We start from the raw sequence: 12907 nt of genomic DNA, 5'->3' as shown, positions 1-12907 counted from the left end.
TCCGTGATGTTCGCTGGAATGCAATCATTCATTCGGTCAGAGTCAACAATCACTTATTGTGTGTCAAGCTCTGGGCTGCTGAGGAGGAACAAGTCAGGCGATTTCCTGCTCTCGCAGAGACCGCTGGTAATGGGCACGCTCGTTACTCGTAGAGGGGCTTTCGCCTTGATGCTAAACCAGCAGAATGGGAGGCTCGCCCTTTGATGGCGTCCCCGGAGAGCATCTTCTGTGTTCTGAGGCGTGTCGTGGATGGATGTCCTCCAGACAACGACCTACGTCCACACAGCTTTGGGCCTCCCCACCCCCTGCGCCCCAGCCCATCGTTCCCATCTGGATGAGCCTCTTGCTGCTAACCTTTCCTCAATCTCCGAAACTCCCACCTTTGCTGCCACCTGGTCCTGTGGCTCGGGTTTCATCGTTGCCCAGGTCTGCTTCTCCTCTAAGACCCTAAACGCCGCATTCCAAGTCTCCAGTGCCTTCCCATCCTGTGAACTTCCCAACACTGGCCTTCCCTGGCCTTCCTCAGAGACATCCCTTTTGCCACGGCTCCTTTCTGTTCTCACTTTTTCTCAGCCCATTTCCCGGCCTCCTCTGCATCTTGCAAGACATTTGGGTCGCTCTGTCGGCCCGAACCCCGGCATGGTCACCTCCCAGGGTGCCTTCCCGATTAGCCTCCAAGTCCGGATCTGTTAGGCCCACACCCTCACCCCCACCCTCTGACTGCAGAGAGGGCACAGGCTGCCCCTCACAGATGTGGGTGTCCAGCCACATGCTGAAAACAGTGCTCGCCCTCATGTGGGTCTCCTTCCCCTTTGTGATGGTTTCAGCTCTGACCACTTCTCAGAGGCCCCTGTCCAGTCCAGCCTCCCTGGTTCCCCAGAAGTGATGTATCCCCCATGATACACCCAAGGCACCGTGACTGTGACTGATGTGCCGTCCTTCACTCTCCACTGACAGGTGCTGACACTTATCGATATGTTCACCCTCTGTCACATTTTTCCCTTCCAGAAATCTGAGAATTACCTTACGCCACCAACATTCAAAGAGCAAAGCCTTATAGACCCTATAATTAGTTACCTCTCGTAGCCCTCCCCTTGCTCAACAGCCTTCACGGCTCCCCCTGGACCGGAGCCTCCCTGGGGCCACACTTCCTGTGGCGCCTGACATGGCAGTCAAAACACGAGTGCCACATGCATCACATCACAGGGCGGCTCTTTGCATCCTTGGGGCGATAGCCTTCCTTTCCTTTCTTCACGTCCCTGACTCTGCTAGTAAAATATGTTGGCAGGAAAGCTTTCGTCTTTATTTTTCCTCCCTTCTCTTTCACCCGATGTCCCACATGATGGGGGAGAAATATCTCTGAGCCCAGAAGCCTGAGCTCCTTGCTGGTTGGTGGGCTCATGGGCCACAGCAGGTCTTTTCTTCTCCAAGCATAAACTCTGTAGGGCAGGTCTGCCTCCCAAAGGTGAAGGTAGATGCACAGGGTCTGGGATCCCGGTCGCAACCTGACGGAGGGTCGTCAACAGGAAAGCTGATGCTTTGAGGCTTTTCTGCATTCTGGGTCTGCTACTGCATCATTTCAAGATTTGGAGAGTGAGGGTGTGAGTAATTAGCATTTACGGACCCATTTGTGATAGAGCCTCCCTCCACCACGCGTACCTTTCAACACCAGTATCCCTGGTGCCCGACCACCAGGCGGGCTGAGACCCAGCCCTTCCAGACCAGCCTGCGTCGCTCAGGTAGATGATTCTGTTCTGTCCGCACATGCAGAGCAAAGCCTTTCCCGCTCCGGCTCTCCAGCCCACTTGCCTCTCACCTCCTGCCCAAGAGTCAACATCCCTGTGAAGTCTCTGATTAGCCCCAAGTGCAAGTGACCATGGCCTCCACTGTGGTCCCGAAGTGCTGTATACTTTGCTCCCTCAGCTGTTCGCAGACCCTGTCGCAGCTGCACGACCGTGTCCCACATCAGTGTCTTTCCTGCGCCCGTCACACTCATCTGGCTCTCTCGCTACTCGGAGCTCTTTACCAGATACAGTGATAACCAAGCGACGAAACACAGGATTAAAGAGCAAAGCCCAAAGGAGCCAAGCTTTGTGCGGAGTGATGTGGACATTTCAGAGAAGCAGCAGCAGGAGTGACGCCGGCCTACGCAGCTGAGCGCTCCGTAGTCCAGCGTTGAACAGCTCTGGACGTGCGGCTGTGCTCAATAGCAAGGCGGGAGGCTGGGGAGACCAGGGATCTTGCTACTCAACTGCTGTCTATCACATCCTGGTCCTAAGAGTGACTTGATTTCATGACCTCTTTTTTGCTTGGCTTCTGAAGATGGGCATAAACCAGGGCAGGTAGAGAAGAGCAGATCCGTGTACTAAGCCCTCTGCTCTGGACCGGAATGTCTGGCTTGAAGGAAAAGGAGCCTCGGCTGCAGAGATTGACGCCTTGACTCTGAATCGTGGCGCCTCCAAGGGCAAGTCTGGATTCACTCTACTCTCCTTCTCTATTCTCCTGGTGCTTCCATCTGGGCCAAAGGAATCAAAGTTGGTCTGTCACCCCCACGAACCCCACACGGAGGTCAAGGGTTGCCTGATCTTAGCAGGTGAAATGGCCCTACTCTTGGTCCCCGTCTGCCCTCGCGGGAGCTGATTGCCGTGGTCACGTAGTGAAGGGTCTGAAGCAGAGGTGGTTGGAGCTGAGATTAGAGCAGAACCAAGTCAGGGCAGCTTGGGGGTTTTGTAGCTTCCTTCTGTTTTCGCTATCTTCCTGCCAGTTCCGGCCACCTCCCTTCCTCTGGGGATACGCTGAGCTCAGCAAGCCTGGCTCCACCAGCTCTGCCCCCTGAGCCCATTGGCTTCTGGTCACCTGATAATGCTCTTGCTGCAGACAGGACCTCTGTCCCGCGGTGCACTTGTGCCCAGAACTCTCCGTTGCTGCCCTGGGGCCTCCTCGCAGCCTCGGATTCCAGCTCAGCCTCTCCCGTCGCCTGGCTCATGGCACTACTCTTCTCCCTAATCCTCGGTGAGTATCTCGGGCCCTGCTGGCTGAGGCTTCAGACCCCCGCAGAACCCCCTGCCCAGCTGGTCCCACTCCCTCTCAAGGAGTGACTCCTGCTCTCCTGCCCCTTCTGTGTCCAACAGTGTTTTAAACCCAAAGCCACTCAGTCCACACCCAATTTAGAATCCACTGTGATCACCAGAGGTTTTATTTTTTTTCCTATTACTTTCTATTTGCCCTGAAAGATTTATAATAGTCTATCATTTCCCCTGTTGCATAAATTTCCCCAAATGTACTCTTTTTTTTTGAAAAAGACAAGTGAACCATGCGTAGCAGCAGGTGGGGGAAGAAAAGGAAGTAGAACCACAGGCAAACACCTTCCACAGGCCACGCTGTCCAGTTTCCTCCAAAAAGTGTTTCATGCGGGGTTTCCCAGTTTCTTATCATCCAGATTCATTCACAGTAAATGGGATTTTGGAGTCAAAGGGATCTGAGTTTCAATTCTCGTCCTTTGATTTCTTGGCTGTCTGAATTGTTCAATTACCCTCTCTCTCTGGAATCTTGTTTTCATCTATGGAATGAGGAGAATATTATGTTCTCTAGAGGACTGTGGGAGACTTTTCATGAATTAAGAAGCTTGGGGCATCCAACAATGCCTACTAGGTCCCTTCCCTAACTAATCACACCCATTTTTAAGTTTTATTTATTCATTTGGAGAGAGAGAGGGAGAGATGGAGAGAGAGAGGGAGAGAGAGAGGGGATCCCAAGCAGCCTCTACTCAGATGCAGGGCTCAGACTCATGAGCCGCGAGATCATGACCTAAGCTGAAATCATGAGTTGGACGCCCAACTGCCTGAGCCACCAGGCATCCCAATCTTACCCACTTTGTATTGTCTTGATGTTCTGGTGCATCACTGGAGCTTGCACTGGGGTCTCAACCAGGCATCGACGTGCTCTGTGCAGGATGCTGGCCACTCTCCTAAACTCCAGTGTGTCTCCTGTATCACCCAAGAGCGGGCCGGCCCATCACACGCATCCTACCCTGTCTTCCCGACTTTCCTTCGGCCCCACCTCCTTGGTGAAGCCTCTCCGGTCCGGTCCCCCGCAGTCATCTACTCTGCCCCAGAGTTTTCAAGTCACTCTTGGGCTCTGTCACTTTCACACCTGCATGTCAAGGTCGACACGCTCAGTTTCCTCTCCGTGTGCACATGCTTCGTGCTCTTTACTGGAGATGTGGGGGGTTATGTGTGATACGATCTGGAGTTTTAGACAGCTGCGGACAAGCGGCCACATCCTGAAGGCCAAGGGCTTAGGGTTGTTAAGAAACTACTTGGCAAATAGTCCAGAACAAGCCACTGAAATTCTTGGGTCTGCCTGAAAGGCTCTAAACCAAAGATATTAGCTCCGTCACAAACATTCCACAAGATGTGGGGAGGGAAAAACTGTTCTGCACTGCAGAATGCCTAGGGCCTCGGGGACCACTCGGGGACCACAGGTGGACACAGGGTTCAGGACTCTTGGCAGCATTAGAAGGGAGCCCAATGCGTGGAGGATCCCGGCCACCCAGAGGTCCTGCGGGAAGAAACTATGATGTCCTAAGACGTGCCGGTGCTTAAGGCTGGGGATTGGGAAACAAATACAGAGCTGCTTTCCGACCTGTTGAGCCCCCGGGGGCCAGCAAACAGCCTCCAAGCTAAGGGTGGTGTTTACATTTTTCAACGGTGGGAAAAAAAATCCAAAGAAGAATGATATTTTGTGCACCGAAGTCTGAATCTCAGAGTCTATGAACAAAGGTTGGTTGCGACATGGCCATGCTCTTTGTGCTCGTTCAGACACATGGCAACTCTCACGCTACAGTGACAAAGTTGAGTAGTGGTGACAGAGACCGTGTGGCTACAAAGCCCAGGTTATTTGCGATCTGGCCCTTTACAGAAACAGTACGCTGGCTGTGGTCCCAATGCAGCGCCAGTGAACGTAGACGATCCCTCCCATTTCCCCCGCTCTGAGCTGCCGTGGTGGTGTCGCTGCCTTCTGCACCAGAGCCCGTTCTGGGGACCTCTGACACCTCTTCCTGTGGAGCCCAGAGGCTGCACAACACCCCTGGGGCAGAGCCAACGTTGCGTGTTCGGGGAACATGATGGGCTGTGGCAGACCGGTCTTTGTGGTTCCCAGCCACTGTCCGTGTGTCCTTGCAGGGGAAGGTCCCCACAGGACCGAGTCTGGAGGCTCTGTACCCACACTTTAGCTGCCCCACAAAGTCTAGCAAAAAATTTCTAGACAGTCGTGTTGTTCGAACAAAGCCTTGGAAATGGACTGTATGATCTCACTCAACTTCCTTCTTCTCTCCCCAGCCATTTGCACTGGACCTGGCATTTTAGGTAAGACTTTTTGAGGTCCTTGAGAGGCGGGGGGGTGGGGGGCTCCAAGCTCCAGAGATGGAAAATTTGAAACTTCCTGGGGCATGGAGAGAGGCTCTATTCGATACAGCCCTGGTAGATTTCCTTCCCAGTTTCTCAGTCCGCCCACTCAGTCTTATGTGGATGGCTTCCCACCTCCAGAACCTGGGAGGGATTCGGGTGGCATTTCCCGAAAGGGGATTCCCTCCCACTTGGCCTCTGTGGCCCAAGACTCTTGGGCACCTCCAAGCAGCAGATGGCCTTGTTTGGGGCTCGGAAGGCACCTCACCTCCTCGCGGGCATATCTGGGTGAGGAGCTTCCTCTTGCCCTGCTGGGCTCTACCACTGGCGGGACCCTGTGTCAGCCTGCATGGCTCCTTTGAACTAGAAATGCGTCAACTTGTATGTGGCCTGTGGCTCGACCGGCAGCAGGCGGGCTGGATTTCAGCCTCCACCGGCCCCTCGAGTGAGGGCCCTTGGGCAACATACGAGGGGAATGGGTCTCTCAAGAGGAAGACTGATGCTCCAGACTCTAGGGGGTTGGTCGTGGACTATCATCAGCTCCTTAGATATTACCCCATCCGTCTTCTTTGTCTTGACGGTAGAGGCTTCGCGAGAGAGGGGCAGCCACTAGCCTCTAGCCTCTTTACTAGAGAGGGGCCCCGCATCTGCAGGGTGCAATTCGATTCCTTCTGGAGTGCTGCCTGGGGTTCTCAGCCTGACGCTCAGATTACACGGGCCCTTTCCTGTGGCTTCCAGGGCTGTTCTTGCTGCTGGCACAGCGACCACTGCTCTCCAGCTTTCCATGGCCCGGGACGCTCCCCCTCCACCCCAGGGTTCTGCTCTGGAGCCATCAGCCAACACAGTAGGTCGAGGACACTGCCGGGGATGCAGCTGCCTCGATGGTCCCCCAGCCCTTCTCCCTGGCTTTCAGATCTCTTCGCAGTTGGGTTTCTTGGACACTAATGCTGTTTCTTTCTTACATATTTCTTCTTTCCTAGGAGGTGTTCTACGCCTCCTTTCTGTGGAAAGGAAAACTCACTTAGAGCCAGAATTTTACAATTCAGAACCAGATAATGTGTGCAGCCAGCATCCCGGAGGACACAATAATGCCTGTCTAAACGCTAATCTTGCAAGGAAATGCTGTTTCTGGGTGACTCCTCTAGGGTTATCTTTATTTGTAGGCTGCAAACTTAGGTGTGCAAAAATGAAAACCTTGCTTAGTTGTTTTGTAGTTACATTTAAATCTCTGCCTCTAGCCTCCATGCCTCACATTGCTTCCCTCAAAAGACACATGGAGGAAGAGGAGAGACACAAAAGCAAACGAGCAAACCAAAGGTCAACTTCCAAAGCACTTTGAAGTCAGCCAGCTCAGAGCTTTCCCACTCAGCCATGTCTTCTGGGGTTGAATGCAGGTTCTAGAGGATTTGTGTGCCGCAGAGGCAGTGGGAGATCTGCTCCTTCGAGGTCATATTCCATTCCTGCAGGTGCCTGAGTCACCCACGTGTCCCACGTGGTCATAGGCGACAATGTTCGCATCCTGGTTGGTCACAGACCAGCAGGCACGTGCGGTCCCTCCAGGTGCCCCAGACCTCTCTAGGTCAACCGCCCCATCCCGTGGGAGCAAGGCTGACTCAGCTTTTCTGTGCCACGTTGTCACTCAGAGGCTGCAGGAGACCCGCTGGGGTTGCCTCAGATGTCTTAAATATAATGTCCTTGAGGACCGCAGTGTGGACAGTCTTGTTGGTCACTGTTCTTTGAGTTCATGAACATAGTATGTGCTCAATAAAAGTGTGTTGCCTGATAAGCTCGTCTCTGTCCTCCCCACAGCCATCACTCTATGTCTATGTCTTACTGGAAGAGGGAGAGGATTTCAGTTATTCTTTTCCACCCTCAGAGTTGTAGCCGGGAAGCAGCAACAGGTTCTGGATTCCTCAGAAATTATCTGGAGGCTCTGGGGAGGCTGCCTCCTACTCCAGCTGCTGGAACCCTCTGGACTAATGACCGAGGCTCAGATGTGCAAAGCCTTGGCCCTTTGCCTACTTCTCTCTGCATTCTTCTGAGCTGTGTTCTCGGACATGGGAAGATGTCATAGGGAGCAGCAAGGTAGGGGAGATTGTTGATATTGAGAGAGAGAGAGAGTCAGGTTGTTCAGCCCAAATTATATCTAAACATCCTGCCTCATCTGGTGGCCATGGGGAAGGACAGGGTCAAGAAGAAAGAATGCAACAGGGAACACCTCTACGTTTGTGTTCTGACCTGGGGGTCCCACCGTCTGGCCACGTGAGCATGTGTTTGTAGGTGTCTTGCCGTGGAGTTTCTTGGCAGGGTAAATTAAAAGGGAGCAGAATCAGAGTTTAGGGATGAGGTCCTGAAGCTCCTCTCCCCCGCCCCTTCCCTTTTGAGCCCTCCTTTCCCATCCCCCAGCTTTCCAAACACCCTCTGTCAGTGATGGAAGTTTCCTGAGATGCCTGCATCCTCTCCGGGCTCCTCCGGATGCCCAGCCAGGCTCCCGTTCCTTTGCAGGGTCTTTGTCCAGAGTGCGGCTAGTGGGAGGTGACCACCGCTGTGAAGGTCGTGTGGAGGTGCAGCAGGATGACGAGTGGGTCACCGTGTGTGATGACTACTGGAACATGGACTCTGTGGCCGTGCTGTGCCGGGAGCTGGGCTGTGGACCGGCCAGGAAGACCATGAGTGGCACTGTGTATGGACCAGTGACACCAAAGGACCAAAAAGTCTTCATCCACTTGTTCAGATGCAATGGGATCGAAGAAAGCCTGTCTCAGTGTGAGAAGGAAGATGCAATCGGATGCTCCCATGTTGAGGATGCGGGAGCCGTGTGCGAGCGTGAGTCCCACAGCCCCTCAGGTCAGTTCACCTGTCTGAGCCCACTGTGGACGCGACACGTGGCTAACTGGCTCCTCACCCTTCGTGTCTCACCTCTTCCTGATCGTGGGCCCTGCAGGTGAACACTACCCTCACTTAGTATTGCCCGTGCTCTTTGGTTGAGGTACCGCATTCACCTTAGTTTCAGCCTACGTGAAGTGCTGCTTCTCCCCTTTGTGCACGTGTGCGCGCGCGCGCACACACACACACACACACACACACACACACACGAGCACGCACAGACCCATCCACCACTAAATGTTGGATCAAGAGTATAACCTGTGTCTGGAGCTTGGCGGGAGGTATGGGGAAGAAAAGAGCCGGTGAAGTACGATGTATGCTTCCCGGGTTTTGGTGCTAAAAAAAAAAAAAAGTACAGGGGCGCCTGGGTGGCTCAATTGATTAAGTGTCCGACTTCAGCTCAGGTCATGATCTCGCGGTTTGTGGGTTTGAGCCCCGCATCGGGCTCTGTGCTGATGGCTCAGAGCCTGGAGCCTGCTTCGGATTCTGTGTCTCGCGCTCGCTCTTTGCCCCTCCCCCGCTCATGCTCTGTCTCTCTCTGTCTCAGAAATAAATAAACATTAGAAAAAAAGCAAAGTATGATGCATGCTCTTCCAGCTCTCAAGGAGTCCACCATCTGGAGCGTGGACGAGAGCCGTTCCTAGGAAACCCACACAAGCCTGGTGTATGTATGTATAGTTGCCGTATTTCTTGGCCCTCTCCACACACTTGCTTCCTGTGCGCTAACAGTCCCCTCTCTGTGTGCTCTTCCCCCCCATTAGACTGTGGTTTGGTGGCGGTTAGGGTTAGGTTGCTCCGTGTCCTCTCTTTGTCACCCTGCAGACTGTAACCAGGGACACAACCACTCAGGCTGCCTGACGCTGGAATCTCGTCCCTATTTCTTGGAGAGGTGGAGGGTCAGGAGCGCTAACCCACGATACTTGGGTGATAAACGCTGAAAACAAACCCAAAAGCTTTTGGTCTTGGACACAATGTGTAGGTGACTGTTGCATTTATTTTGTAAAAATCTATGCAACGCCTCCGCTTGCCTCTTAGGAGGAACAAATGAGAATACGAACGTGAAAATAACTTGAAAAACTAAAAACGTTACAGAAATAATTAACTCACTTGGAACTGAAAAATGACATTCACTCCATCGACTCACTTGTCCATCCTTTCCACAAGCACCCACGAGGCAACGCTGAGCACTCTAGATGCGTCGTACTAAGCGCCAAGAGCAGAGGGACGTGTCCGTGGGGCTCTATTCTGGGAGGATCGTGTTGTTGGGTAAGCAGACACCTGCTCTTTGCTTCCCCACAGTGCCGGAGAGTGTGAGGCTGGCCGATGGCCCCGGGCGCTGCCAGGGCCGAGTGGAGGTGAAGTTCCAAGGGGAGTGGAGCTCTGTGTGCCAAGCAGGCTGGAGCTTTGCAGCCGCCAAGGTGGTGTGCCGGCAGCTGGAGTGTGGACGGGCCACTCTGACCCGGAGAGGCTGCAACAAAGAGACCCAGGGCCAAGGGGCCATCTGGCAGAGAAAGGCGTCATGCTCAGGACAAGAAGTGAACCTTCAAGATTGCCTTTCTGAAGTTTGGGAACACAACTGTACCCACGATGAGGACATGTGGGTCGAATGTGAAGGTAATGCCTATGAGTCCAGAGGCAGGTTCAGTCATGAATTTAGGTCAGTCGGATTCGCTTTCACCAAGGCTCACGGAGAACCCGTCATCCATCAGATGACGGTGACAAAGTTACTTAGCTGTGCTGCCCATCAATTCTCTTGTTTTTAAAATGGAGACAATTGGAGAGTCTGGCTGGCTCAGTCGGTTAAGCGTCCAGCTTCGGCTCAGGTTACGATCTCACGGTTCTTGAACTGGAGCCCCGTGTTCAGGTCTGTGCTGACGGCTTGGGGCCTGGAACGGTCAAATTCTGCGTCTCCCACTCTCTCTGCTCCTACCCTGTTCATGCTCTGTCTCTGTCTCTGTCTCTCTCTCAAAAATAAATAAAACATTAAAAAAGTTAAAATGGAGACAATAATATGTGCCCTTGTATATGGAGGTGCTTTAAGCCATCTTAAACACTATATTCATATGAACTATTATTATATTGAATTCTATTTAGTAGGAACAGGCACACCATTCCAGGTATTGTTGAGCTCTTCAATTTTTTAAAAACTAGTGGAAAGTCATTTAGTAACGTTAGATTTTTTCACGTTTTTAAAAAATGTGTATTTTTGAGAGAGAGACAGAGCGAAAGTGGGGGACGGAAGATCCGAAGCAGGCTCTGCCCTGACCGCAGTGAGCCCGACGCGGGGCTCAAACCCACGAACCTTGAGACCATGATTTGAGTCAAAGTCAGAGGCTTAACTGACTGAGCCACCCAGGTGCCCCTACTAACGTCACATTTTAATAAAGGTGGGAAATCCTGGTGGAGGAAAGGGACCGGGGCCGCAAGTTCAGGTCCAGAGGAGGGGATGTACCTTGGAAGCCGGGTGGAGAGTCTCAGGTGCTGATGGGATCTGAGTGCCGGCTCAGAGGAGCTTACCCATCATCCTCCCTGCCTCCCGCCCACCCCCCTGTTCCTCCTGCACCTGCAGATCCCTTTGGCTTGAAGCTGGTCGGAGGACGCAGCCACTGTGAGGGGAGGCTGGAGGTGCTGCACAAGGGCGAGTGGGGCTCTGTCTGCGACGACGGCTGGGGACAAGAAGCAGACCGGGTGGTGTGCAGGCAGCTGGGCTGCGGGCAGCCCCTGTCTCCACCTGTCAAAATCCGGAGAAGGTTCGGCCCCGGGGTCGGCCGCATCTGGCTGGATGACGTCAACTGCTCGGGGAAGGAGCCGTCCCTGGAGCAGTGCCCACACAGGTCCTGGGGCTACCACAACTGTAACCACAGAGAGGACGTGGCTGTGGTCTGTGAAGGTCAGTCCTGGGTGGATGGGCCAGCGTGGCGGGAGGGGAGGACGGGGGGGCTCCCTCTGGGGGTGAGACCCCGGCTGCCACGCCGCTCCCCCACTTTACGCTTTCTTCCAGGGACACGAGTGAGGCCTTCCAGCCGTAAATAGAAACAATAACGATACTGATTGTTGATAAATCCCAAACCGTCTACCTATTGATGTGAGAGCAAGAGAGGTTTTAAAAACGGTTGGATCGACACCCTTAGATCAAACACGACGAGAGTGAGGGTCAGAGAGGATAAGCAACTTTCCAGAATCATAAAAATTGCTTGGAAATGATAGAGCAGAACGAAAGTGCCGGGTCCTGACTCTGAACTCAGGGGTCATTGTCCCAGACGACCCCAGCCCTCGCACCCTGACTTTAAACTATGGAAGCCTGTCCCTCCTCCTTCTACCCGTGTGACTCCCTTATTTGAGGTGAACCCTTGGGAACCGGGCTGGGGTAGGGGGCTCTCTGGCAACGCCCGGGAGACAGAGTCTTCTCAGACAGCTGGCAGACCAGCCCCGAGCTGCAGGCGTCTTTGGGGGAGGGAAGGAGGAAGCCAGAAAAATGCAGGCGCGGCCCCTGGGGTCCAAAGCTCCGCTTTGTGAGCAGGGTAGATATGCAGGCCTGCTCGGGTGAAACAGCGCCGTGGGGCCGGGTAAGGGCCGACGGGGCCAAGCAAGGCGGTGACCTCTCTTTCCTCTCCGGGACCCAGTCTTCTCTCTGAGCCTCTTAGAGCTTGCATGAAGCCTTCCTTCTGGACGTGCCCCCTTCTCACTGTACATGCTTCTTCTTTCTGCAGAACAGCAGTCTGGCCTACTTGATGCTTGACCCACAGGCCCCAAGCACCCTTACTTCTCCTGGGCCCTGATCGGCCCGGCCTGAGCCCCCCAGCCGCAGGCTGTACCCACAGCCCCGCTCTGCCCCCAGGAAGAGTCTGAACTCTGCCTACGCCTTGCTCCAGAGCCAAGCGCTCCCGTGGTCGCCCGGAGTTACCGGGTGTTGCAGGCCCTCCGCCGGGGGAGATGGGCCCTCGTCCCCTTGCCCGCACAGCGGCCCCCCTACCCCGGCTGGGGCCTCTCCTGCCTCCCCTCGCCCAGCCCGGTGCTCTTTGCAGCACGGGCTGTTGCCCGGCCCCATCTCTGTGCCTGCAAAGAACGTGAAGGGCGCAGGACGGTTGCATGGAACTTGGGGGGAAAGCTTAGAACCTTTTAAACTCTTTTTCTCACGCTTCGGACGACCCCGACGATTCATTGCACCTCGCCGCCCTCCTGCTCCTCGGTGGCATCACGTCCTTTCAGCAGCTGAGCAGCATCCTGGAATTCTAGACCCTTTCGTGGCACCTGGAAACCATGTTGCACCCCCTGAACACCTGGAAGCAAACGGCTCTGGTGACCAGCCAGCGAGGTTGCGGCCTATCGAGCCGCTGCGCGCACACACGCGTCCTAACGGGTCCCAGGGGACGCGCTGGCTGTGCGGCTGCGACCAGAAGGAGGGAGAGGCCCGAGGCCGTGCCTCACGCCAGTCAGATGGTGCCTCTCATTTTAGCCTCTCACATGCTGGCACCTGCAGGTCTGAGGTGACGCGCGAGGCTGGTAAGGAGAGAATCGGCACTTGATTCTAAAACTCGAGCCTTAGACTCTGAACACCTGTAATGTGCCTGCATTTACGCCGCCTAATAAAGTCGATCTCACGGTCTAAACGTCTC

General features: G+C 54.3%; 1 protein-coding gene across 2 annotated transcripts; it reads left to right on the top strand.

Annotated features, from left to right (window-relative positions):
- The first annotated feature begins 2869 nt into the window (after window positions 1-2869).
- Window positions 2870-12907, top strand: CD5L (CD5 molecule like). 2 transcript variants are annotated; one of them, XM_027048374.2, is made up of 6 exons: window positions 2870-3012; window positions 5340-5366; window positions 7911-8231; window positions 9591-9905; window positions 10861-11181; window positions 12002-12907. In XM_027048374.2, the coding sequence occupies exons 1-6, from the start codon at window positions 2985-2987 to the stop codon at window positions 12028-12030; spliced, it is 1041 nt and encodes a 346-aa protein (XP_026904175.1). In that variant the 5' UTR covers window positions 2870-2984; the 3' UTR covers window positions 12031-12907. The 2 variants fall into 2 exon arrangements, with proteins under 2 accessions (XP_026904175.1, XP_026904174.1); XM_027048373.2 differs by having other exon boundaries at window positions 7911-8252.

This window comes from Acinonyx jubatus, chromosome E4, assembly GCF_027475565.1.
Source record: "Acinonyx jubatus isolate Ajub_Pintada_27869175 chromosome E4, VMU_Ajub_asm_v1.0, whole genome shotgun sequence".
In the NCBI taxonomy this organism is placed as follows: domain Eukaryota; kingdom Metazoa; phylum Chordata; class Mammalia; order Carnivora; family Felidae; genus Acinonyx; species Acinonyx jubatus.
This window is presented reverse-complemented; position numbering and strand designations above follow the sequence as displayed.